Below are 26,202 nucleotides of genomic sequence, written 5' to 3'. Positions count from 1 at the left end.
TATCCTGCTCTATTGTGTGCTCTACTGTCCAGTGCTCTCCTGCTCTATTGTGTACTCTACTGTCCAGTGCTATCCTGCTCTATTGTGTACTCTACTGTCCCGTGCCCTCCTGCTCTATTGTGTACTCTACTGTCCAGTGCTATCCTGCTCTATTGTGTGCTCTACTGTCCAGTGCTATCCTGCTCTATTGTGTGCTCTACTGTCCAGTGCTCTCCTGCTCTATTGTGTACTCTACTGTCCAGTGCTCTCCTGCTCTATTGTGTGCTGAGCTGCTGTGTGGAGCAGAGCTGGACTCACGGTCAGTGCAGAACTGGCCTCTGTAGGTGGTCATGGAGCAGTCGCAGGAGAAGTCCTCCCACTGCTGGAAGCACAGCCCCTGGTGGTGGCAGGAGTCCTCGGTGCAGGTGGTGGTGGTTCCTGGGGAGGGGAGGGGTGACTGGGGTAACTAATCACTGCGCTAGTGTGAGGTGGAGCCCCCCCCCCCCCCGGACGCTGTCCCCCGGTCTCACCTCCGCAGCCTCGCTCCACGGGGCCCGAGGCGTGGTAGAAGTCCCCCAGCAGGTCTGGGAGCCGGCCGTTCAGGTCCACTAGGGCCAGGCAGCCCTGGTAGCCGTCCTGCGAGGCGATCAGCTTGGGCAGGCTGCTGTACATGGTCTTGGTCACGCCTCCGATGTACAGGTTACCTGGAGGACGCCGACAGCACGATTCATCAGGCAAAGCATAGTCGACGTTATAGGACAGCCTTACAACTGATCAAATACGATGGGGCACATTAGACCAACAGTCAACCATGTTTATGAGCAGGTTTAGTGTGATTTTGATCTTTTATGAGTGATATGTTAAAGGACAATGCTCGTTTTTGACAACCTGGACCTTATTTACGACATATTATAAGACGTTTGACTCACCGAGATCACTTTGGTGTAGTTCGGAGGCATGGAGCAACGATTGCGCGCTGTGCGCATGCGTGCTGGAGCAAGTGGGGAAGCTATTTCGTTTCGAAAGACGTTTCTAAAGATCATATTACAGAGGCATGTGAACAACCACAACAGGCCTACGCTCTATGTAAGCACAACTAGCGATTCATCAAGACAGATTGATGAAAACAACCGTTTCGCGGCAGAAAATAGATTTTTTAGAAGCTGCATTCCCGGTGCCCCGACCACCGCCATTACATGCATATACTGGCTCGCGCTGGATTTTACATTTCTTCTACAGGCCTCCGAACTACACCAAAGTTATCTCGGTGAGTCAAACGTCTTATAATATGTCGTAAATAAGGTCCAGGTTGTCAAAAACGAGCATTGTCCTTTAAGGAGAGCGCTGTTTGGTCTGGGTTCTTGTTTATACGTTCTTCCTGAGTGTTCCTTAAAAAGTTGCAGGTGATCTCTTATCGCAGGTGACCTCTGACCTTTAAAGGCCTCTGGTTTTTGCTCTGTAGAATTTAATTGTTCCGGCTGAGCAGCTGATTTCACTCAGGCGGGGTCCTGATCAAGCATAGGCCTATGCAGCACCTGTCTCCAGCGCAACCGTACCAGACCCAGAACAGAGGCGGGTATATACTGTACACAACCTGGCAAACCTGACACCCAGCAAATCTATTTGCCCCACTATTTTAAGACTGTATATTTATTTGCCCAGGGCCTGCGGGTGGAATTAGCTGTTTAGCTATAACCTTGTACAGTGCATCTCTCCCTATTCTATAGGGTAAATGTCTACTGTACCTTGTCCCTGTCTTAAAAATAAAATCAATCAATCAATCAATCAATCAATCAATCAATCAATCAATCAATCAGCACAAGTTCGTGCCACATACTCATTGGCCTCAGATAATGTGCTAGTTAACATTCAAATCATACAGGTCTCTTTTCCATTTGCAACCTCAAAAAACAATTTGTTGACATGTTGACTCAAACGCAGGCAGACGCACCTCTAAATCATTTAGAGTAATGACGCTCCCCTGTGCGGTGAAGAGGAAGAGGAAATGCCTTTCCCAGGGGAGGGGGTATTGAGAATACTGACCCTCCAGCCATGCTAATCATTCACAGTTTGGCTGTTGAATCACGGATGATTAGTAAGTTTTGAGCAACGCCATCTGCACAGTGTCTGTTATGTGTGAAAACAAGGATACTGTTTTCCAAACAAACACATCGTGTTTGGAGGCAATTTTAGTCAAGAACAGACTTCCCCGTGTATCAAATTACAGCAGCAGTCCGAACCCTTCTGTCTTCTTAGCTTCTCTTCCAGTCCACATTCATCTCCCAACATGTCTCAGATATTTCTGCTATAATTGCTTGAGTCATTACAGCTGACATTCTCTGTGAAGCTGCTTTTTTTTTTCTGCGGTTTTGAAGCCGTTCTTTGATGAAACGCAGAAGACCCAGCGCAACGTCTTCAGTTAAATACTGTTGTTTTAACGCTGCTGTTTGATTTCCTAATGTCCCTCATTAAACTCTAAGAGGGGAGGGAGTTTAGGACTGATCAATGGTTCTGTCTCTCAAATACTGCTTTCCACTACGACCGTGGAACGAGCAGCCCGCCTCACACAGCTCCCATATCTACCTGGAGCAGGACCGGTCCAGTGACACGGACCATATCAACGTCCCGACTATTAACCCGCCTCCCCATCCGACTGACAGGGACGACCTACTGTGGACTTAGACGAGGCAGAGCAAGCGATATGGATCAGGGAACGTGCTCAATTTCATGGACCCGTAGGCACGGATGGCGTAGTGATTGAGTAAATAGGCCCGCATGTGTGGCTTCGCTACATGAAGGTCAGTGGAATCAGGCCGGCAGGCGGGGACGCTGCTGATGATGAGGAAAACAGTCTGTAATGAATAACATCTGTTGTGAAAAAGGGATGACAACTTGCAACGTAAACTAGTTACATACCGTTCAAATATGTTTCATTAAAACCAAGAGTTCCCACTGACTTTTTCAATGGCTGAAAATTTGCTGACCGATCAATTGAAAAGCACATAGGGTTAATGTCCGAACAATACAAATATATATTACAAAATAGGAAGATTCCTGCCCAAATGTGATTATAAAAGTCAAAGACAACAATCAAATGTTTTGTTTTCTGACCTAGAGCATGTACAATGAACCATCTATGTGTTCTGTAGAGGTATTAAATATAATCACAAGAAGAGATGCATTAAAATGTATCACATTGCAATGATATAGTTAAGTCTATTTAAAGGGAAGCAGGTTATATTGAGTAGTATAATTTGTAGTTTAGCCAGTTACAGGACCTTAAAAAGTGTTGTTGTAAACAGCAATACAGTTTTTGTACGTTTGCCAAATTGTATTCAATAGTCCTTTAAATTAATATTCAATAGTCATTACAATTAATTGTAGAGTAAAATAGATTGATTCTTTAAGAAAATACTTCTCCAGATCCAACTCATCCTTTTACAAAGAAGAACATACCAGTTAGGGAGAGGAGTCGCTGGAGCCCTCGGCTGTTAGAGGCTTTTATTAAGGTGTAGTATAAACCTTTTATTAAGGTGCAGTATAAGCCTTTTATTAAGGTGCAGTATAAACCTTTTATTAAGGAGCAGTATAAGCCTTTTATTAAGGTGCAGTATAAGCCTTTTATTAAGGTGCAGTATAAGCCTTTTATTAAGGTGCAGTATAAGCCTTTTATTAAGGTGTAGTATAAACCTTTTATTAAGGAGCAGTATAAGCCTTTTATTAAGGTGCAGTATAAGCCTTTTATTAAGGTGCAGTATAAGCCTTTTATTAAGGTGCAGTATAAGCCTTTTATTAAGGTGCAGTATAAGCCTTTTATTAAGGTGCAGTATAAGTCTTTTATTAAGGTGCAGTATAAACCTTTTATTAAGGTGCAGTATAAGCCTTTTATTAAGGTGCAGTATAAGCCTTTTATTAAGGTGCAGTATAAGCCTTTTATTAAGGTGCAGTATAAGCCTTTTATTAAGGTGCAGTATAAGCCTTTTATTAAGGTGTAGTATAAGCCTTTTATTAAGGGGCAGTATAAGCCTTTTATTAAGGTGCAGTATAAGCCTTTTATTAAGGTGCAGTATAAGCCTTTTATTAAGGTGCAGTATAAGCCTTTTATTAAGGTGCAGTATAAGCCTTTTATTAAGGTGCAGTATAAGTCTTTTATTAAGGTGCAGTATAAGCCTTTTATTAAGGTGCAGTATAAACCTTTTATTAAGGTGCAGTATAAGTCTTTTATTAAGGTGCAGTATAAGTCTTTTATTAAGGTGCAGTATAAGTCTTTTATTAAGGGGCAGTAAAGCCTTTTATTAAGGTGCAGTATAAGCCTTTTATTAAGGTGCAGTATAAGTCTTTTATTAAGGTGCAGTATAAGCCTTTTATTAAGGTGCAGTATAAGCCTTTTATTAAGGTGCAGTATAAGCCTTTCATTAAGGTGCAGTATAAGCCTTTTATTAAGGTGCAGTATAAGCCTTTTATTAAGGTGCAGTATAAGTCTTTTATTAAGGTGCAGTATAAGCCTTTTATTAAGGTGCAGTATAAGCCTTTTATTAAGGTGCAGTATAAGTCTTTTATTAAGGTGCAGTATAAGTCTTTTATTAAGGTGCAGTATAAGTCTTTTATTAAGGGGCAGTAAAGCCTTTTATTAAGGAGCAGTATAAGCCTTTTATTAAGGTGCAGTATAAGCCTTTTATTAAGGTGCAGTATAAGCCTTTTATTAAGGTGCAGTATAAGCCTTTTATTAAGGTGCAGTATAAGCCTTTTATTAAGGTGTAGTATAAGCCTTTTATTAAGGTGCAGTATAAGCCTTTTATTAAGGTGCAGTATAAGCCTTTTATTAAGGTGCAGTATAAACCTTTTATTAAGGTGCAGTATAAGCCTTTTATTAAGGTGCAGTATAAGTCTTTTATTAAGGTGCAGTATAAGCCTTTTATTAAGGTGCAGTATAAGCCTTTTATTAAGGTGCAGTATAAGTCTTTTATTAAGGTGCAGTATAAGCCTTTTATTAAGGAGCAGTATAAGCCTTTTATTAAGGTGCAGTATAAGCCTTTTATTAAGGAGCAGTATAAGTCTTTTATTAAGGGGCAGTATAAGCCTTGTATTAAGGTGCAGTATAAGCCTTTTATTAAGGTGCAGTATGTCTTTTATTAAGGTGCAGTATAAGTCTTTTATTAAGGTGCAGTATAAGCCTTTTATTAAGGTGCAGTATAAGCCTTTTATTAAGGTGCAGTATAAGTCTTTTATTAAGGGGCAGTATAAGCCTTGTATTAAGGTGCAGTATAAGCCTTTTATTAAGGTGCAGTATGTCTTTTATTAAGGTGTAGTATAAGTCTTTTATTAAGGTGCAGTATAAGCCTTTTATTAAGGTGCAGTATAAGCCTTTTATTAAGGTGCAGTATAAGTCTTTTATTAAGGTGCAGTATAAGCCTTTTATTAAGGTACAGTATAAGCCTTTTATTAAGGTGTAGTATAAGTCTTTTATTAAGGTGCAGTATAAGCCTTTTATTAAGGTGCAGTATAAGCCTTTTATTAAGGTGCAGTATAAGCCTTTTATTAAGGTGCAGTATAAGTCTTTTATTAAGGTGCAGTATAAGCCTTTTATTAAGGTGCAGTATAAGCCTTTTATTAAGGTGCAGTATAAGCCTTTTATTAAGGTGCAGTATAAGCCTTTTATTAAGGTGCAGTATAAGTCTTTTATTAAGGTGCAGTATAAACCTTTTATTAAGGTGCAGTATAAGCCTTTTATTAAGGTGCAGTATAAGCCTTTTATTAAGGTGCAGTATAAGCCTTTTATTAAGGTGCAGTATAAGCCTTTTATTAAGGTGCAGTATAAGCCTTTTATTAAGGTGTAGTATAAGCCTTTTATTAAGGGGCAGTATAAGCCTTTTATTAAGGTGCAGTATAAGCCTTTTATTAAGGTGCAGTATAAGCCTTTTATTAAGGTGCAGTATAAGCCTTTTATTAAGGTGCAGTATAAGTCTTTTATTAAGGTGCAGTATAAGTCTTTTATTAAGGTGCAGTATAAGTCTTTTATTAAGGGGCAGTAAAGCCTTTTATTAAGGTGCAGTATAAGCCTTTTATTAAGGTGCAGTATAAGTCTTTTATTAAGGTGCAGTATAAGCCTTTTATTAAGGTGCAGTATAAGCCTTTTATTAAGGTGCAGTATAAGCCTTTCATTAAGGTGCAGTATAAGCCTTTTATTAAGGTGCAGTATAAGCCTTTTATTAAGGTGCAGTATAAGTCTTTTATTAAGGTGCAGTATAAGCCTTTTATTAAGGTGCAGTATAAGCCTTTTATTAAGGTGCAGTATAAGTCTTTTATTAAGGTGCAGTATAAGTCTTTTATTAAGGTGCAGTATAAGTCTTTTATTAAGGGGCAGTAAAGCCTTTTATTAAGGAGCAGTATAAGCCTTTTATTAAGGTGCAGTATAAGCCTTTTATTAAGGTGCAGTATAAGCCTTTTATTAAGGTGCAGTATAAGCCTTTTATTAAGGTGCAGTATAAGCCTTTTATTAAGGTGTAGTATAAGCCTTTTATTAAGGTGCAGTATAAGCCTTTTATTAAGGTGCAGTATAAGCCTTTTATTAAGGTGCAGTATAAACCTTTTATTAAGGTGCAGTATAAGCCTTTTATTAAGGTGCAGTATAAGTCTTTTATTAAGGTGCAGTATAAGCCTTTTATTAAGGTGCAGTATAAGCCTTTTATTAAGGTGCAGTATAAGTCTTTTATTAAGGTGCAGTATAAGCCTTTTATTAAGGAGCAGTATAAGCCTTTTATTAAGGTGCAGTATAAGCCTTTTATTAAGGAGCAGTATAAGTCTTTTATTAAGGGGCAGTATAAGCCTTGTATTAAGGTGCAGTATAAGCCTTTTATTAAGGTGCAGTATGTCTTTTATTAAGGTGCAGTATAAGTCTTTTATTAAGGTGCAGTATAAGCCTTTTATTAAGGTGCAGTATAAGCCTTTTATTAAGGTGCAGTATAAGTCTTTTATTAAGGGGCAGTATAAGCCTTGTATTAAGGTGCAGTATAAGCCTTTTATTAAGGTGCAGTATGTCTTTTATTAAGGTGTAGTATAAGTCTTTTATTAAGGTGCAGTATAAGCCTTTTATTAAGGTGCAGTATAAGCCTTTTATTAAGGTGCAGTATAAGTCTTTTATTAAGGTGCAGTATAAGCCTTTTATTAAGGTACAGTATAAGCCTTTTATTAAGGTGTAGTATAAGTCTTTTATTAAGGTGCAGTATAAGCCTTTTATTAAGGTGCAGTATAAGCCTTTTATTAAGGTGCAGTATAAGTCTTTTATTAAGGTGCAGTATAAGCCTTTTATTAAGGTGCAGTATAAGCCTTTTATTAAGGTGCAGTATAAGCCTTTTATTAAGGTGCAGTATAAGCCTTTTATTAAGGTGCAGTATAAGTCTTTTATTAAGGTGCAGTATAAACCTTTTATTAAGGTGCAGTATAAGCCTTTTATTAAGGTGCAGTATAAGCCTTTTATTAAGGTGCAGTATAAGCCTTTTATTAAGGTGCAGTATAAGCCTTTTATTAAGGTGCAGTATAAGCCTTTTATTAAGGTGTAGTATAAGCCTTTTATTAAGGGGCAGTATAAGCCTTTTATTAAGGTGCAGTATAAGCCTTTTATTAAGGTGCAGTATAAGCCTTTTATTAAGGTGCAGTATAAGCCTTTTATTAAGGTGCAGTATAAGCCTTTTATTAAGGTGCAGTATAAGCCTTTTATTAAGGTGCAGTATAAGCCTTTTATTAAGGTGCAGTATAAGCCTTTTATTAAGGTGCAGTATAAGTCTTTTATTAAGGTGCAGTATAAGCCTTTTATTAAGGTGCAGTATAAGCCTTTTATTAAGGTGCAGTATAAGTCTTTTATTAAGGTGCAGTATAAACCTTTTATTAAGGTGCAGTATAAGCCTTTTATTAAGGTGCAGTATAAGCCTTTTATTAAGGTGCAGTATAAGCCTTTTATTAAGGTGCAGTATAAGCCTTTTATTAAGGTGCAGTATAAGTCTTTTATTAAGGTGCAGTATAAGCCTTTTATTAAGGTGCAGTATAAGCCTTTTATTAAGGTGCAGTATAAGCCTTTTATTAAGGTGCAGTATAAGCCTTTTATTAAGGAGCAGTATAAGTCTTTTATTAAGGTGCAGTATAAGCCTTTTATTAAGGTGTAGTATAAGCCTTTTATTAAGGGGCAGTATAAGCCTTTTATTAAGGTGCAGTATAAGCCTTTTATTAAGGTGCAGTATAAGCCTTTTATTAAGGTGCAGTATAAGCCTTTTATTAAGGTGCAGTATAAGCCTTTTATTAAGGTGCAGTATAAGCCTTTTATTAAGGTGCAGTATAAGTCTTTTATTAAGGTGCAGTATAAGCCTTTTATTAAGGTGCAGTATAAACCTTTTATTAAGGTGCAGTATAAGTCTTTTATTAAGGTGCAGTATAAGTCTTTTATTAAGGTGCAGTATAAGTCTTTTATTAAGGGGCAGTAAAGCCTTTTATTAAGGTGCAGTATAAGCCTTTTATTAAGGTGCAGTATAAGTCTTTTATTAAGGTGCAGTATAAGCCTTTTATTAAGGTGCAGTATAAGCCTTTTATTAAGGTGCAGTATAAGCCTTTTATTAAGGTGCAGTATAAGCCTTTTATTAAGGTGCAGTATAAGTCTTTTATTAAGGTGCAGTATAAGCCTTTTATTAAGGTGCAGTATAAGCCTTTTATTAAGGTGCAGTATAAGCCTTTTATTAAGGTGCAGTATAAGCCTTTTATTAAGGTGCAGTATAAGCCTTTTATTAAGGTGCAGTATAAGTCTTTTATTAAGGTGCAGTATAAGCCTTTTATTAAGGTGCAGTATAAGCCTTTTATTAAGGTGCAGTATAAGTCTTTTATTAAGGTGCAGTATAAGTCTTTTATTAAGGTGCAGTATAAGTCTTTTATTAAGGGGCAGTAAAGCCTTTTATTAAGGAGCAGTATAAGCCTTTTATTAAGGTGCAGTATAAGCCTTTTATTAAGGTGCAGTATAAGCCTTTTATTAAGGTGCAGTATAAGCCTTTTATTAAGGTGCAGTATAAACCTTTTATTAAGGTGCAGTATAAGCCTTTTATTAAGGTGCAGTATAAGTCTTTTATTAAGGTGCAGTATAAGCCTTTTATTAAGGTGCAGTATAAGCCTTTTATTAAGGTGCAGTATAAGTCTTTTATTAAGGTGCAGTATAAGCCTTTTATTAAGGAGCAGTATAAGCCTTTTATTAAGGTGCAGTATAAGCCTTTTATTAAGGAGCAGTATAAGTCTTTTATTAAGGGGCAGTATAAGCCTTGTATTAAGGTGCAGTATAAGCCTTTTATTAAGGTGCAGTATGTCTTTTATTAAGGTGCAGTATAAGCCTTTTATTAAGGTGCAGTATAAGTCTTTTATTAAGGTGCAGTATGTCTTTTATTAAGGTGCAGTATAAGCCTTTTATTAAGGTGCAGTATAAGCCTTTTATTAAGGTGCAGTATAAGCCTTTTATTAAGGTGCAGTATAAGCCTTTTATTAAGGTGCAGTATAAGTCTTTTATTAAGGTGCAGTATAAGCCTTTTATTAAGGAGCAGTATAAGCCTTTTATTAAGGTGCAGTATAAGCCTTTTATTAAGGGGCAGTAAAGCCTTTTATTAAGGGGCAGTATAAGTCTTTTATTAAGGGGCAGTATAAGTCTTTTATTAAGGTGCAGTATAAGCCTTTTATTAAGGTGCAGTATAAGCCTTTTATTAAGGTGCAGTATAAGCCTTTTATTAAGGGGCAGTAAAGCCTTTTATTAAGGTGCAGTATAAGCCTTTTATTAAGGGGCAGTATAAGTCTTTTATTAAGGTGCAGTATAAGTCTTTTATTAAGGTGCAGTATAAGTCTTTTATTAAGGTGCAGTAAAGCCTTTTATTAAGGTGCAGTATAAGCCTTTTATTAAGGTGCAGTATAAGTCTTTTATTAAGGTGCAGTATAAGCCTTTTATTAAGGGGCAGTATAAGTCTTTTATTAAGGGGCAGTATAAGTCTTTTATTAAGGAGCAGTATAAGCCTTTTATTAAGGGGCAGTAAAGCCTTTTATTAAGGTGCAGTATAAGCCTTTTATTAAGGTGCAGTATAAGCCTTTTATTAAGGTGCAGTATAAGCCTTTTATTAAGGTGCAGTATAAGCCTTTTATTAAGGGGCAGTATAAGCCTTTTATTAAGGTGCAGTATAAGCCTTTTATTAAGGTGCAGTATAAGCCTTTTATTAAGGTGCAGTATAAGCCTTTTATTAAGGTGCAGTATAAGTCTTTTATTAAGGTGCAGTATAAGTCTTTTATTAAGGTGCAGTAAAGCCTTTTATTAAGGTGCAGTATAAGCCTTTTATTAAGGTGCAGTATAAGCCTTTTATTAAGGTGTAGTATAAGCCTTTTATTAAGGTGCAGTATAAGTCTTTTATTAAGGTGTAGTATAAGCCTTTTATTAAGGTGCAGTATAAGTCTTTTATTAAGGTGTAGTATAAGCCTTTTATTAAGGGGCAGTATAAGTCTTTTATTAAGGTGTAGTATAAGCCTTTTATTAAGGAGCAGTATAAGCCTTTTATTAAGGTGCAGTATAAGCCTTTTATTAAGGAGCAGTATAAACCTTTTATTAAGGTGCAGTATAAGTCTTTTATTAAGGTGCAGTATAAGCCTTTTATTAAGGTGCAGTATAAGTCTTTTATTAAGGTGCAGTATAAGCCTTTTATTAAGGTGCAGTATAAGTCTTTTATTAAGGAGCAGTATAAGCCTTTTATTAAGGGGCAGTATAAGTCTTTTATTAAGGTGTAGTATAAGCCTTTTATTAAGGAGCAGTATAAGCCTTTTATTAAGGTGCAGTATAAGCCTTTTATTAAGGAGCAGTATAAGCCTTTTATTAAGGTGCAGTATAAGTCTTTTATTAAGGTGCAGTATAAGCCTTTTATTAAGGTGCAGTATAAGCCTTTTATTAAGGTGCAGTATAAGCCTTTTATTAAGGTGCAGTATAAGTCTTTTATTAAGGTGCAGTATAAGCCTTTTATTAAGGAGCAGTATAAGCCTTTTATTAAGGTGTAGTATAAGCCTTTTATTAAGGTGCAGTATAAGCCTTTTATTAAGGTGCAGTATAAGCCTTTTATTAAGGTGTAGTATAAGCCTTTTATTAAGGTGCAGTATAAGCCTTTTATTAAGGTGCAGTATAAGCCTTTTATTAAGGTGCAGTATAAGTCTTTTATTAAGGTGCAGTATAAGTCTTTTATTAAGGTGCAGTATAAACCTTTTATTAAGGTGCAGTATAAGCCTTTTATTAAGGTGCAGTATAAGCCTTTTATTAAGGTGCAGTATAAGCCTTTTATTAAGGTGCAGTATAAGTCTTTTATTAAGGTGCAGTATAAGCCTTTTATTAAGGTGCAGTATAAGCCTTTTATTAAGGAGCAGTATAAGTCTTTTATTAAGGTGCAGTATAAGCCTTTTATTAAGGTGCAGTATAAGTCTTTTATTAAGGTGCAGTATAAACCTTTTATTAAGGTGCAGTATAAGCCTTTTATTAAGGTGCAGTATAAGCCTTTTATTAAGGTGCAGTATAAACCTTTTATTAAGGTGCAGTATAAGCCTTTTATTAAGGAGCAGTATAAACCTTTTATTAAGGTGCAGTATAAGCCTTTTATTAAGGTGCAGTATAAGCCTTTTATTAAGGTGCAGTATAAACCTTTTATTAAGGTGCAGTATAAGTCTTTTATTAAGGTGCAGTATAAACCTTTTATTAAGGTGCAGTATAAGCCTTTTATTAAGGTGCAGTATAAACCTTTTATTAAGGTGCAGTATAAGCCTTTTATTAAGGTGCAGTATAAGCCTTTTATTAAGGTGCAGTATAAACCTTTTATTAAGGTGCAGTATAAGTCTTTTATTAAGGTGCAGTATAAGCCTTTTATTAAGGTGCAGTATAAGCCTTTTATTAAGGTGCAGTATAAACCTTTTATTAAGGTGCAGTATAAGTCTTTTATTAAGGTGCAGTATAAGCCTTTTATTAAGGTGCAGTATAAGCCTTTTATTAAGGTGCAGTATAAGCCTTTTATTAAGGTGCAGTATAAACCTTTTATTAAGGTGCAGTATAAGTCTTTTATTAAGGTGCAGTATAAGCCTTTTATTAAGGTGCAGTATAAGTCTTTTATTAAGGTGCAGTATAAACCTTTTATTAAGGTGCAGTATAAGCCTTTTATTAAGGAGCAGTATAAACCTTTTATTAAGGTGCAGTATAAGTCTTTTATTAAGGTGCAGTATAAGCCTTTTATTAAGGTGCAGTATAAGTCTTTTATTAAGGTGCAGTATAAGCCTTTTATTAAGGAGCAGTATAAGCCTTTTATTAAGGTGCAGTATAAGTCTTTTATTAAGGTGCAGTATAAGCCTTTTATTAAGGAGCAGTATAAGCCTTTTATTAAGGTGCAGTATAAACCTTTTATTAAGGTGCAGTATAAGCCTTTTATTAAGGTGCAGTATAAGTCTTTTATTAAGGTGCAGTATAAGCCTTTTATTAAGGTGCAGTATAAGTCTTTTATTAAGGAGCAGTATAAGTCTTTTATTAAGGTGCAGTATAAGTCTTTTATTAAGGTGCAGTATAAGCCTTTTATTAAGGTGCAGTATAAGCCTTTTATTAAGGTGCAGTATAAGTCTTTTATTAAGGAGCAGTATAAGTCTTTTATTAAGGTGCAGTATAAGTCTTTTATTAAGGTGCAGTATAAGCCTTTTATTAAGGTGCAGTATAAGCCTTTTATTAAGGTGCAGTATAAGTCTTTTATTAAGGTGCAGTATAAGCCTTTTATTAAGGAGCAGTATAAGCCTTTTATTAAGGTGCAGTACAAGCCTTTTATTAAGGTGCAGTATAAGCCTTTTATTAAGGTGCAGTATAAGCCTTTTATTAAGGTGCAGTATAAGCCTTTTATTAGGGTGCAGTATAAGTCTTTTATTAGGGTGCAGTATAAGTCTTTTATTAAGGTGCAGTATAAGCCTTTTATTAGGGTGCAGTATAAGCCTTTTATTAAGGTGCAGTATAAGCCTTTTATTAAGGTGCAGTATAAGTCTTTTATTAAGGTGCAGTATAAGCCTTTTATTAAGGTGCAGTATAAGTCTTTTATTAAGGTGCAGTATAAGCCTTTTATTAAGGTGCAGTATAAGCCTTTTATTAAGGTGCAGTATAAGCCTTTTATTAGGGTGCAGTATAAGTCTTTTATTAAGGTGCAGTATAAGTCTTTTATTAAGGTGCAGTATAAGTCTTTTATTAAGGTGCAGTATAAGCCTTTTATTAAGGTGCAGTATAAGCCTTTTATTAAGGTGCAGTATAAGCCTTTTATTAAGGAGCAGTATAAGCCTTTTATTAAGGTGCAGTATAAGCCTTTTATTAAGGTGCAGTATAAGTCTTTTATTAAGGTGCAGTATAAGCCTTTTATTAAGGTGCAGTATAAGCCTTTTATTAAGGTGCAGTATAAGCCTTTTATTAGGGTGCAGTATAAGTCTTTTATTAGGGTGCAGTATAAGTCTTTTATTAAGGTGCAGTATAAGCCTTTTATTAGGGTGCAGTATAAGCCTTTTATTAAGGTGCAGTATAAGCCTTTTATTAAGGTGCAGTATAAGTCTTTTATTAAGGTGCAGTATAAGCCTTTTATTAAGGTGCAGTATAAGTCTTTTATTAAGGTGCAGTATAATCCTTTTATTAAGGTGCAGTATAAGCCTTTTATTAAGGTGCAGTATAAGCCTTTTATTAAGGTGCAGTATAAGCCTTTTATTAAGGTGCAGTATAAGCCTTTTATTAAGGTGCAGTATAAGCCTTTTATTAAGGTGCAGTATAAGCCTTTTATTAAGGTGCAGTATAAGCCTTTTATTAGGGTGCAGTATAAGTCTTTTATTAAGGTGCAGTATAAGCCTTTTATTAAGGAGCAGTATAAGCCTTTTATTAAGGTGCAGTATAAGTCTTTTATTAAGGTGCAGTATAAGCCTTTTATTAAGGTGCAGTATAAGCCTTTTATTAAGGTGCAGTATAAGCCTTTTATTAGGGTGCAGTATAAGTCTTTTATTAAGGAGCAGTATAAGCCTTTTATTAAGGTGCAGTATAAGCCTTTTATTAAGGTGCAGTATAAGTCTTTTATTAAGGAGCAGTATAAGCCTTTTATTAAGGTGCAGTATAAGCCTTTTATTAAGGTGCAGTATAAGCCTTTTATTAAGGTGCAGTATAAGCCTTTTATTAAGGTGCAGTATAAGTCTTTTATTAAGGAGCAGTATAAGCCTTTTATTAAGGTGCAGTATAAGTCTTTTATTAAGGAGCAGTAAAGCCTTTTATTAGGGTGCAGTATAAGTCTTTTATTAAGGAGCAGTATAAGCCTTTTATTAAGGTGCAGTATAAGTCTTTTATTAAGGTGCAGTATAAGCCTTTTATTAAGGTGCAGTATAAGCCTTTTATTAAGGTGCAGTATAAGCCTTTTATTAGGGTGCAGTATAAGTCTTTTATTAGGGTGCAGTATAAGTCTTTTATTAAGGTGCAGTATAAGCCTTTTATTAGGGTGCAGTATAAGTCTTTTATTAAGGTGCAGTATAAGCCTTTTATTAAGGTGCAGTATAAGTCTTTTATTAAGGTGCAGTATAAGCCTTTTATTAAGGTGCAGTATAAGTCTTTTATTAAGGTGCAGTATAAGCTGACAGCGTTCTCATGTCAGTACATCTTCATCGTTCGTTCGTTCAGCTTTGACCTGATGAAGATGCACTGACATCGAAACGTCACGTTTAAACTGCACCTTAATAAAAGGCTCTAGTAGCCGAATGCTCCAGCGACTCCTCCCCCTACTTGGTCCCACTGATGTCCCTGAGAAGTCCCTGCGCTCCAGCGCCTCCTCCCCCTACTTGGTCCCCCTGATGTCCCTGAGAAGTCCCAGTGCTCCTGAGAAGCAGCGGTCAGCCTGCTACAGCTGAAGAGCGGAGACAGACCCCTGCATTAAAGAACATACCTGATTTGATTCATCTAACTGTGATCTGATTGGTCTACCAGTAATCACCCAGCTCCCCTGTGATACGAACATGGAGGAAGTTCAGTAGATCAACAGAACGGTGCTAAAGGCGTGCAGGGTGCCTTGTTAGTTCAAAGGTCAAATGAAGTGTTCTGATGTTCTTTTTTTTGTATTACCGGTAAAAAGAAATACAAACAAAAACAACTTTTATTCAACTGGATAATGGGTCTGGAGCAGGGTGTTCAGTACAGACTGAATAATGGGTCTGGTGTAGGGCTGTAGGATTGTATCGATACAACGATGCATCGCGGTACGTAGTCTCGCGATACTGTATCGATCTTTCAGCCCGGAGTATCGATACAGCCGGGCGCTGTAAAAAAAATAAAATAAAAAAATAATAATATTTTTTTATTTTTTATTTTTAAATCCAGTTTAAAAAGCATATTCTACAATATTAAGTTAAAAAAGCATACATATAAATAATTTTGAAAAACCATAAATACTACAATGTTGACAGTTTAAAAAGCATGGATATCAAATGTAAAATATTTATTAGCTAGCTCTCTGTCCAGTCATTGAGTTTGAGTTATCTATATAGTGCATTTGAGCCATTCAGTTTTCAGTCTTGAACACTTAAAATCTTTCAGTAAATGATGTGTGTATCGCAATACGCATCGTATCGTATCGTATTGTATCGTGACCTGTGTATCGTGATACGTATCGAATCGTGACCTGTGTATCGTGATGCGTATCGTATCGCGAAATCCAAGATGATATACAGCCCTAGTCTGGTGCAGGGTGTTCAGTACAGACTGAATAATGGGTCTGGTGCAGGGTGTTCAGTACAGACTGAATAATGGGCCTGGTGCAGTGTGTTCAGTACAGACTGAATAATGGGTCTGGTGCAGTGTGTTCAGTACAGACTGAATAATGGGTCTGGTGCAGGGCAGGGTGTTCAGTACAGACTGAATAATGGGTCTGGTGCAGGGTGTTCAGTACAGACTGAATATTGGGTCTGGTGCAGGGTGTTCAGTACAGACTGAATAATGGGTCTGGTGCAGTGTGTTCAGTACAGACTGAATAATGGGTCTGGTGCCGGGTGTTCAGTACAGACTGAATAATGGGTCTGGTGCAGGGCAGTGTGTTCAGTACAGACTGAATAATGGGTCTGGGGCAGGGCAGTGTGTTCAGTACAGACTGAATAATGGGTCTGGTGCAGGGCAGGGTGTTCAGTTCAGACTGAATAATGGGCCTGGTGCAGGGTGTTCAGTACAGACTGAATAATGGGCCTGGTGCAGGGTGTTCAGGGCAGTGTGTTCAGGGCACTGTGTTCAGGGCAGGTTTGCTCAGGTAGCAGCAGTTCTCTAAAGGTCAGTCAACAAAGCCCTGTTGTGTCCAGTGCTGAAATGGTGAATGGTAAATGTTCTGCACTTATATAGCGCTTTTATCCAAAGCGCTTCACAACAAAGGCCTCTCAATCACCCATTCACACACACATTCACACACCAATGGCGGCAGCTGTCATGCAAGGTGCTAACCTGCTCATTGGGAGCAATTTGGGGTTCAGTGTCTCGCCCAAGGACACTTCGACATGTGGACAGGAGGAGGCGGGACTCGAACCGTCGACCCTACGATCATTGGACGACCCGCTCTACCTCCTGAGCTACAGCCTCCCCGTGAAAGTCTTATCCTAGTTCTATGAGTGGAGCGTAGCCCCACAGGGCTAGCTCCTATTGGCTTAGGAAACCCATAGCCAGCTACATTGACTAAAGAAGACAAAAACATACAGGCACCTGTGCCCAACCAGGTCCAGTGCACCACTGTATAAGCAGGCGTCGCCCGGACATCTGCTCCTAGCTGAAACTTTCAGTGAGCAGACTGATGGCTTAGCAAAGTCTGCGCCCTGTGTGGCTTCACTCCATTCGTAGAACTATGGTTACAATATGTAACCGTTGTTCTATTTCGTGGAGCTCCGCCCCTCAGGGCAAGTTCCTATTGGCCTAAGCAGAGCTTCACAGCCGCACCTTACACCCATTAACAAGAACTGGCCAGCCAGGACACAAGCCAGGGCTCCAGGGTGAGACCATGCCAAATGTTGGCCCAACCCAAGCAGTGGTCCCTACGTGGAGAGGAGAGAGCCCAACTGGAAGTGGTTACACCGTAACATAACCTGCCGAGACTCTCCCAGCCCCAAAGGGACAGGAGGGGACCGCCAGTCATCCGGCCGTCCTGCCCTAGACCACCATGTCTAACGCTGACTCCCACCGGCAGCTGTGTCCAGCACAGACGACACCACACAGACAGACCACATGGACAAAAGATAATAGCAGAAAAATGGCGTAGCATTTAGTTAACACACCCACACGTACACACAGATATACACCAGCCCACTTCTGGCTTTAGGCCTGGGCCATAGCAAACACACACCAGTATTTGCCATGTCTCTCCTATGTTGTTTTTAGCCTCTCTTACTCTGAAAATGTAATTTAATGTAATGTATTGCTTTATAAATGTTCTTAGCCGGTAGACAAACATACTCCAGGAGCTCGATCGCCTTGTTGAGAGGGGTCAGGGAAGAATTTTTACAGCTCACTTATCTGGCCCTCGGGTGATTACTGTTTTTTTGCTTCCCTCTGGAATATGTAGAGAGTGGGTCGTATGCCCACCTCCCTTGTTCTCTGTAAAGCGCATTGTGTTGCCTCTGGGTATGAAATGCGCTATACAAATAAAGCTTTGATTGATTGATTGATTGATTGATTGAATGATTGATTGATTGATTGAAAAAAGGAGACAGTGACAATCAAGTCGCCACCGCACATTGAACAGGGCTGCAATGTGGCCACGCCCCTCGTAGAGTGCGCCTGAGCCCCAGGCAGAGGGTGACCGGCAGTCTAACAAGACCTGGAGACGCCCTCACACATCCACTGAGAGAGATGCTGTCTAAACCAGCAGTGAGACCACCTTCCCCAGGCCGTGGCACACCAACAGCTGGGGGGTAGAACGGACCGCCGCTGTGCGCTGAACATAACAAGTCAGCGCACGCACAGGACACAACTACTGTTTTTTTGCTTCCCTCTGGAATATGTAGAGAGTGGGTCGTATGCCCACCTCCCTTGTTCTCTGTAAAGCGCATTGTGTTGCCTCTGGGTATGAAATACGCTATACAAATAAAGCTTTGATTGATTGATTGATTGATTGATTGATTGAGGTGCAAGCGGGCCTCTTCCTCGCTCTCATGATGCGGAGGATAGAAGGCTCTCTGCTCCTAATACCGTGCGCTGAACGCGCCCCGGGACACTTTCTGAATGAATGAAAGATGAATCTGTGTGCAAAAACAGCCTTGCTCCCATCACCCGTGAGGAGAAAGACGGTCATCTTACGGTAGCGTAGCTTGGTCACCTGAACCTCTCTCAGGGGTCACCTCATGTGCCAGATAAGATAGCCCCTTATTAACTAGAGGTTCACTCACAGGCGGGGTGAGGTCAAAAATAACTCTGGTACCTTATTTCAAAAGCTTAGTGGGTACAGATGTCTTTTAACTGTGTTGCACCGGTGTGTCTGGAACCTTCTCTGACCTCCGAGAGCGATCGAGCTGTGATCCCGCTCGAGACCAGCTGAGTTTCAACCATGAGTCCACTCTCTGGACTGCTCGCTCTAAATCACAGTGTGTCCCTCTGAGGGGTAGAAGTGTCCCGAGCTCGGACGCCCCCCGCTCCCTGCTCTGGGAGGGGTCACCTGAGAGGTGGCCTGCGTCCTGTCCACCCAATGTCCCTCACACTCAGGTACCAACCTCTCTCTGGGTTCAGGATGTGTTCAAAATGCAACACTCACCCAACAGGTTTAAAGCGAGTGCTGCTTCCTGCTCTCTCCTGGTGCCCTGGGGCTGCAGGTGGCTGATGCATGTTCTGCACATGCTGTACTAGGGGGGGGTAAGATGTTGAACTAGGGTGGTAAGTTGTTGAGGCAGGGAATATGTGTTGGGTGGACAGCCTCCCCAATGATTATTGGGTTGAGGGGACATTGGATGGTCTCTCCCACCCAAGCTCCTGGCCTGGTTCTGGGATCCATAGTCTGGATTCCAGTCCCCTGCTGAATACTGTCCCCCATTATAAGAGACCACGTCCTCTGGTCTCCCTGTTGAATACTGTCCCCCATTATAAGAGACCACCTCCTCTGGTCTCCCTGTTGAATACTGTCCCCCATTATAAGAGACCACCTCCTCTGGTCTCCCTGTAAACTTCCTGCTCCAGTTTCGGGGTCTCTGTCTTTTCTGTTTAGATGTCCAAACCAGAGCAGGCTCTGTTCTTACTGGCTCTGCAGAAAGCTTCAGCATCCTTATCAACTTCAATCTGGAACGTCCATTTTGCCACCGCCTTGTTGAAAAGCTAGAGGTCCGAAATTGGTCTCACACCTCCCGTCATCTTTGATAAGAGGAAGTAGAAGGAATAATATCCCTTGTTCCTCTGTTCCAACGGGACCACAGTCACCGCTCCCTTCGATAAAAGCCGTCTCCACAACGCCTGTGAAAGGCAGGAGGGACAGTGAAGCTGAATGGAATAACCTTCCCTCAGAACGCTCTGTAACCAGCTGTCCAGGAGACGCCTCTGCTGCCAGACTGCGAGGCGGTCCGAGAGAGGCCGCGCCGGAGACCGTGGCATTAGATAGAGGAATTTGCTATGATTCATTTCTTCCCTGGCCGCCACCGGACAACGGAGAAAGTCCGGTGTCTCGGTCCAAGGCGGGCTGCTCTTGAAAGGGAGAAGGCATTGCTGGATGAACGACAGAGGCGGCCATCACTCCACCCAGGCCCGGCGGGAGGCAATTAACCGCCCTAGGCAAAATAACGACTGTGCCCCCCCCCCCCCCCCTGTAGCAGACGGAGCTCCAGGCAGGCTGCCCCCCCCCCCCCCCCCCGTAGTCACACTCTTCTCACTTCTCAGTCTTCTTGCGAGCTGAAAGGTTCTAGGAGCAGATGTTTTAACAGTGGTGCACCACACCTAGTTGGGAGTGCACCGTTTGACGAAACTTTGATATGGGCCGTTGTATATGATTGTAAATAACCTTATAACATGGATTATAATGCTACATTCCGAACCTGTCCTTCCAGCTGGTGTTGAGTGTGTATTCAGTATTATGCCGTGTTAAGTGTTTATGTTAATGTTTGTGTTGATGTTCCGTACCTTTGAGGTCCAGGTGGCGTGCTCCGCTGGAGTGCTGGGTGACGGTGCGCCAGTCGATCTTCAGGATGTGCACGTTGTTGTCGTCACGGGAGACCACCACGTTGTGCCACTGGTTGTCGTTGAGAGGCTTGTCCGAGTTCCCCTTCATCAGCGACGGCCCGTTGCCCAGGTCAAACACGTAGTGGATGTACCTGCGCCACAGACAGGTCTAGAGATTAAAACTTACAGGTACCCGATGCACTCAATCCTAATCAACACATTAAGACGTGTGTTAGTGCTTCCGTACTCTGTTCATACAGTCCTGTGGGCAGTAGATTCCTGAGACTGAGCCGGACACGGCCTCCTGCTGACCAACTGCCTTCTGACTGACAGTATTTCTGAGGATAGCTGGACAGCAGTTAAACATCTGTGGGAAATTCCCGACCTCTAGCCTCACCAACACTCACCTTTTGACCCCTAACCTCACCACAACTCACCCTCCGACACCTAACCTCACCACCACTCACCCTCCGACACCTAACCTCACCAACACTCACCCTTTGACCTCTAACCTCACCACCACTCACCCTTTGACCCCTAACCTCACCACCACTCACCCTTTGACCTCTAACCTCACCAACACTCACCCTTTGAACCCTAACCTCACCACCACTCACCCTTTGACCCCTAACCTCACCAACACTCACCCTTTGACCCCTAACCTCACCACAACTCACCCTTTGACCCCTAACCTCACCAACACTCACCCTTTAACCTCTAACCTCACCAACACTCCCCCTTTGACCTCTAACCTCACCACCACTCACCCTTTGACCTCTAACCTCACCACCACTCACCCTTTGACCAGCTCCACCATGATGAAGTCGCTACCGTCTCCGGCGTTGAAGAGCAGCAGGCCGTCGGGGCTGGTGGTCTTGAACTGGAAGATGAGGTGCATGGAGGCGTAGGCTTGCAGGGTGGACAGGGTCAGGAAGCTGGCCCGCGTCAGGAAGGACACGGGGTCCGCCACGATGCGACGCATGCCAAAGCGGGCGTTGAGCTCACAGTAGGAGATGTCACCGTTCTTGCACTGGTCCAGGTAGGGCACTCCGTTGAAGGAGAGGGCCTGCAGGTGCCCTATGAAGTTGGAGGGCACGGCGGTGATGAAGTGCCTCTCCGTCATAATGCCCGTCTCGATGTTGTTGAACTCCAGACGGGTGTGGGCGCCAGTTAAGTGGCCTGGGGTGGAAGAGACACATTTCTTTGTATTCATCCAATGCTGCTTAATCACTTATCGTAAGAAGGACCTGTCCAACGTCTTATCTCTCTGTATGCTGTCTGTCTCTTGGCATTGCTGTGCCACCATCTTACCTTCCACAGTCACGTTGTCAACGGAGAGCTGCAGGTTCTTGCCTCGCCGAACCACCTTCACGGAGTGCCACTCGTTGTCGTTGAGCTTCTGGCCAGCCAGCAGCATCTCTGGTCCCCGGCCTTGGGAGACAGAAGGGACAAGTCACCACCCCAGTATCGCCGGGTAGGACATTGTCTCCCAAGGGTTCGCTAAGTTGATCAGGAGTAAAGGCTCAAAGCTTCACTCTCACATGGATACACATGTAAGAACTACACTACGCCATTTCAGGGAGACCAAATGTACTGCACTTGTAAATGGACTACACTTATATAGCGCTTTTATCCAAAGCACTCTCATTCCACACACATTCACACACCAATGGCGGCAGCTGCCATGCAAGGCGCTAGCCTGCTCATTCAGTATTATATCTCGCCCAAGGACACTTCGACATGTGGACAGGACAGGAGGTGGCGGGATTCGAACCGCCGACCCTACGATCATTGGGCGACCCGCTCTACCACTGAGCCACAGACGTACGTACAGTATGTACTTACACACATAACCAGGTTTGTATTCTTACTAATACAGAACGATGTCTACTGAGGCATTTTAATAAAACTATGGATTGAAACTGTGTAATCGACGAAGAATTTGAGTTGTATCACACGAAAATCACTACTTCACATGGATAGGGCATACATTTTCTGTGCCAACATAATCAAAAACACGTATTTACAGCCCTTTGCAAGTTACATTTACATCCCAACCGCCCTGCCAGCTGTAAACATAAATAAATAAACACTGTCCAGAGGCCTCTACATAAACACCCTCCAGCTCTGGAGGAGGTGCACACAATCCCTTCCCACAATTTCCCATTCGGAAAATTCGGTTTCAAAATAGGTCACGACGTTTGTCAGTGCAGCACCGTCACCCCCAATCAGCAGGCCGACGAGGCCGTTCCAAGCAGGCCTGACATCATTCTGGAAGCTAATTGGCCCGTTCGAAGCAGGCCTGACATCATTCCGGAAGCTAATTGGCCATGGCTAAGTTGGCCGCGCCTCCAGGGCCTGTTCTGTCTAATTGAGTTTTGGGTGTAGGAGAATTGCAGGAGGCATTGAGAGGCTACAGGGTGTGAATCTGCGACTGACATCTACTGGTTTCCAAAAACTCCACGGGGTCAAGGGAAGATGACGGTCAGACAAGACTGACAATCACCTGCTCAATAATGATTTTTATCATTTTCTTTTTTATATATATATAAATATATATATATAATACTGTATATTGTATACTTTCTGAAATGTGTGGAGAAATGTGTGGAGAATTCAAGAAAAGCTGTTTGCAACCAGGGAGTGAGAGTCAAAGCAGTATTCTTTCCAATGTGAGGCCTTTCAGGCAGGCACCTGTAACAAGATCTCTATCACCCTATTAACCTCCACACCTATCACACTATTAACCTCCAGATCTATCACCCTATTAACCTCCAGATCTATCACACTATTAACCTCCAGACCAGACCTATCACCCTATTAACCTCCACACCTATCACCCTATTAACCTCCAGACCTATCACCCTATTAACCTCCAGACCTATCACCCTATTAACCTCCAGACCAGACCTATCACCCTATTAACCTCCAGACCAGACCTATCACCCTATTAACCTCCAGACCAGACCTATCACCCTATTAACCTCCACTCCTATCACCCTATTAACCTCCAGACCTATCACCCTATTAACCTCCACACCTATCACCCTATTAACCTCCACTCCTATCACCCTATTAACATCCAGACCTATCACCCTATTAACCTCCACACCTATCACCCTATTAACCTCCACACCTATCACCCTATTAACCTCCAGACCTATCACACTATTAACCTCCACTCCTATCACCCTATTAACATCCAGACCTATCACCCTATTAACCTCCAGACCTATCACCCAATTAACCTCCACACCTATCACCCTATTAACCTCCACACCTATCACCCTATTAACCTCCACACCTATCACCCTATTAACCTCCACACCTATCACCCTATTAACCTCCACACCTATCACCCTATTAACCTCCAGACCTATCACCCTATTAACCTCCACACCTATCACCCTATTAACCTCCACACCTATCACCCTATTAACCTCTACACCTATCACCCTATTAACCTCCACACCAGACCTATCACCCTATTAACCTCCACACCTATCACCCTATTAACCTCCACACCTATCACCCTATTAACCTCCAGACCTATCACCCTATTAACCTCCAGACCTATCACCCTATTAACCTCCAGACCTATCACCCTATTAACCTCCAGACCTATCACCCTATTAACCTCCACACCTATCACCCTATTAACCTCCAGACCAGACCTATCACCCTATTAACCTCCAGACCTATCACCCTATTAACCTCCAGACCTATCACACTATTAACCTCCAGACCAGACCTATCACCCTATTAACCTCCAGACCTATCACACTATTAACCTCCAGACCAGACCTATCACCCTATTAACCTCCAGACCAGACCTATCACCCTATTAACCTCCAGACCTATCACCCTATTAACCTCCACACCAGACCTATCACCCTATTAACCTCCACACCTATCACCCTATTAACCTCCACACCTATCACCCTATTAACCTCCAGACCTATCACACTATTAACCTCCAGACCAGACCTATCACCCTATTAACCTCCAGACCTATCACCCTATTAACCTCCAGACCTATCACCCTATTAACCTCCACACCTATCACCCTATTAACCTCCAGACCTATCCCACTATTAACCTCCAGACCAGATCTATCACCCTATTAACCTCCAGACCTATCACCCTATTAACCTCCACACCTATCACCCTATTAACCTCCAGACCTATCACCCTATTAACCTCCAGACCTATCCCAAAGGGTTTCTTGGTTGGATCAAGGTTGATGTGCTACTGTGCCAAAGCTGTTTCCCCTGAATAACTATAACTCAGTTGACTGAGCTGGTGGAAGCTGTGTGGAGAATAGAACAGCCAGGCGGGGGTGGGGGGGGGGTGTTGGTCTGAACTGAACGGTGCCAGAGGTCAGAAGGTCTCAGAGGTGAGCTCCCCTGCTATCTCATTACTGGGGCTCTCTTACCCTGCTAGCCACCTCAACCTCTCCGGCTCGGGGGAGCAGCCCCATCAGAGAGAACGGAGTCGGAGGAAGTTGGCGAGCCACGCAAGTGTTGGACGAACTACAGTAAGTAGCAATGGACTGTAAACAAATAACTTATCAAAGACTATTCCTGGAGAGAGAGGTTGTCTCAAAGATGAATACACATGCATGAAGACTTTATGAATCCTGAGGTTGGCTGTTATGGAGACTTTGTACTATTTCTCAATTGCTGTACACACCTAATCAAAAGTGATTTGTGGTGTTACTTGGTAAAGTGGTGTGATGTGTGTATATGCAGGGTGCTGTACCCTACTCTACTAGCAGACCCTATAGAGGCTAGAGAGCAAGACCTCCAGAGCTTTCAAGGAGTCCTTTATTTGGTCCTTTTTAGATCTAGAGTTGATTGATTAATATGAATTTTAATAAGGTTAATCTCAAAGGCATGGTGATGATACAGAATATGTTATAATGAGCAAGGGGAGACTTTGAACATAGTTACTGTGTGTGCATACTAATGAAAGCAGGGTAAATACATGATTTTGAAAACAAATAGCTAATTTTTAAATGAATGTAAAGGAATAAATGAAAAAAAACATTTATGTTAATTTACTGCACTTAGTATGCATTCATATTCCTTACATAATCATGAAACATTGTTGGCCCATCATTTGTTATTGTGTCAGTGTCCCATTATCACCTCTCATCTTCCATATTCATACCCATACTCTCATACTCATCTTCCCCCACAAGGGCTGTCTTCCAAGGAGCTGTGTGGACAGCATGACTACGAAGAGAAAATACACACTGACGTCGAGGGCCCCGAAAGTGGTCATACAGTTCAAACGCTATCATCAAAGGCAATTGGCAAACACAATAAGTACAATGGGTCAGGCTTTGGTAATTCGCTTGTGCAAAGGAGCCTATCCAGAAGTCAGTGGAGTTGTGTCGAGTATAGGGGTGGAATAATTGAATGAAGGGGCATTGGTGTCCCTCTCCCAAGTTAATCGGGCAGTATACAAAAATGGGCTAGGTGTGAGAATGGATGAGTGAGCATATGAAGTCAACACACTTGGCTATGCAGGATATCTATATCCTTGTGCGTGAAGTAGAGCACAAATTGCAGAGCCGAATAATGATATGAAATGTTAGAGTTGCTTGGGAGGAGATAGTGTTGGCTATCAGTAGGCCTACTTAATGAATGAATTTGTAGGCCTACAGAACGATGTGGTGGTGCATGTTTTCTCTGTCATTAAAGTACTGTGGGGTTGCAGTGGTAGCTAGTACAGAGAGAAGCAAGACGCTGATCCAATTTGTAGTCAACTGGCCTTTGTATTCCCTGCCTGACTCACAAGTACCCTGGGGGTTGAGGTGTCCGCTGTTAAAACAACAAACCCTTGGCAGTCCCTAAAAACTCCTTGAACACTAATGGCTAAGACTCAGCTCCTGTAGGCTATACCCCCCTCCTCTCTCTCTCTCTCTCTCTCTCTCTCTTTTTTTGGTCGGGACTTTTCCCCGAAAGGCTGCTGGCGGTCCCTGTACAAGCCACCCACTGATAAGAGAACGGGGGCTCTCCAGTGGAGGGTCT

At 41.2% G+C, this 26,202-nt stretch overlaps 1 protein-coding gene across 1 annotated transcript in view; it reads right to left on the bottom strand.

Moving 5' to 3' along the window:
* Positions 1 to 26,202, bottom strand: part of nrxn2a (neurexin 2a) — a gene marked incomplete at both ends in the record, with an annotated part of 224,761 nt that overhangs the window by 121,063 nt on the left and 77,496 nt on the right. The window contains 5 exons of the mRNA XM_084450404.1: positions 298 to 417; positions 510 to 683; positions 20,126 to 20,316; positions 20,962 to 21,343; positions 21,476 to 21,595. Coding sequence (XP_084306530.1) covers positions 298 to 417; positions 510 to 683; positions 20,126 to 20,316; positions 20,962 to 21,343; positions 21,476 to 21,595 — 987 coding nt within the window. The remainder of the gene's footprint in view (positions 1 to 297; positions 418 to 509; positions 684 to 20,125; positions 20,317 to 20,961; positions 21,344 to 21,475; positions 21,596 to 26,202) is intronic.

Source organism: Borostomias antarcticus (genome assembly GCF_949987555.1).
Source record: "Borostomias antarcticus genome assembly, chromosome: 15".
NCBI lineage: Eukaryota > Metazoa > Chordata > Actinopteri > Stomiiformes > Stomiidae > Borostomias > Borostomias antarcticus.
This window is presented reverse-complemented; position numbering and strand designations above follow the sequence as displayed.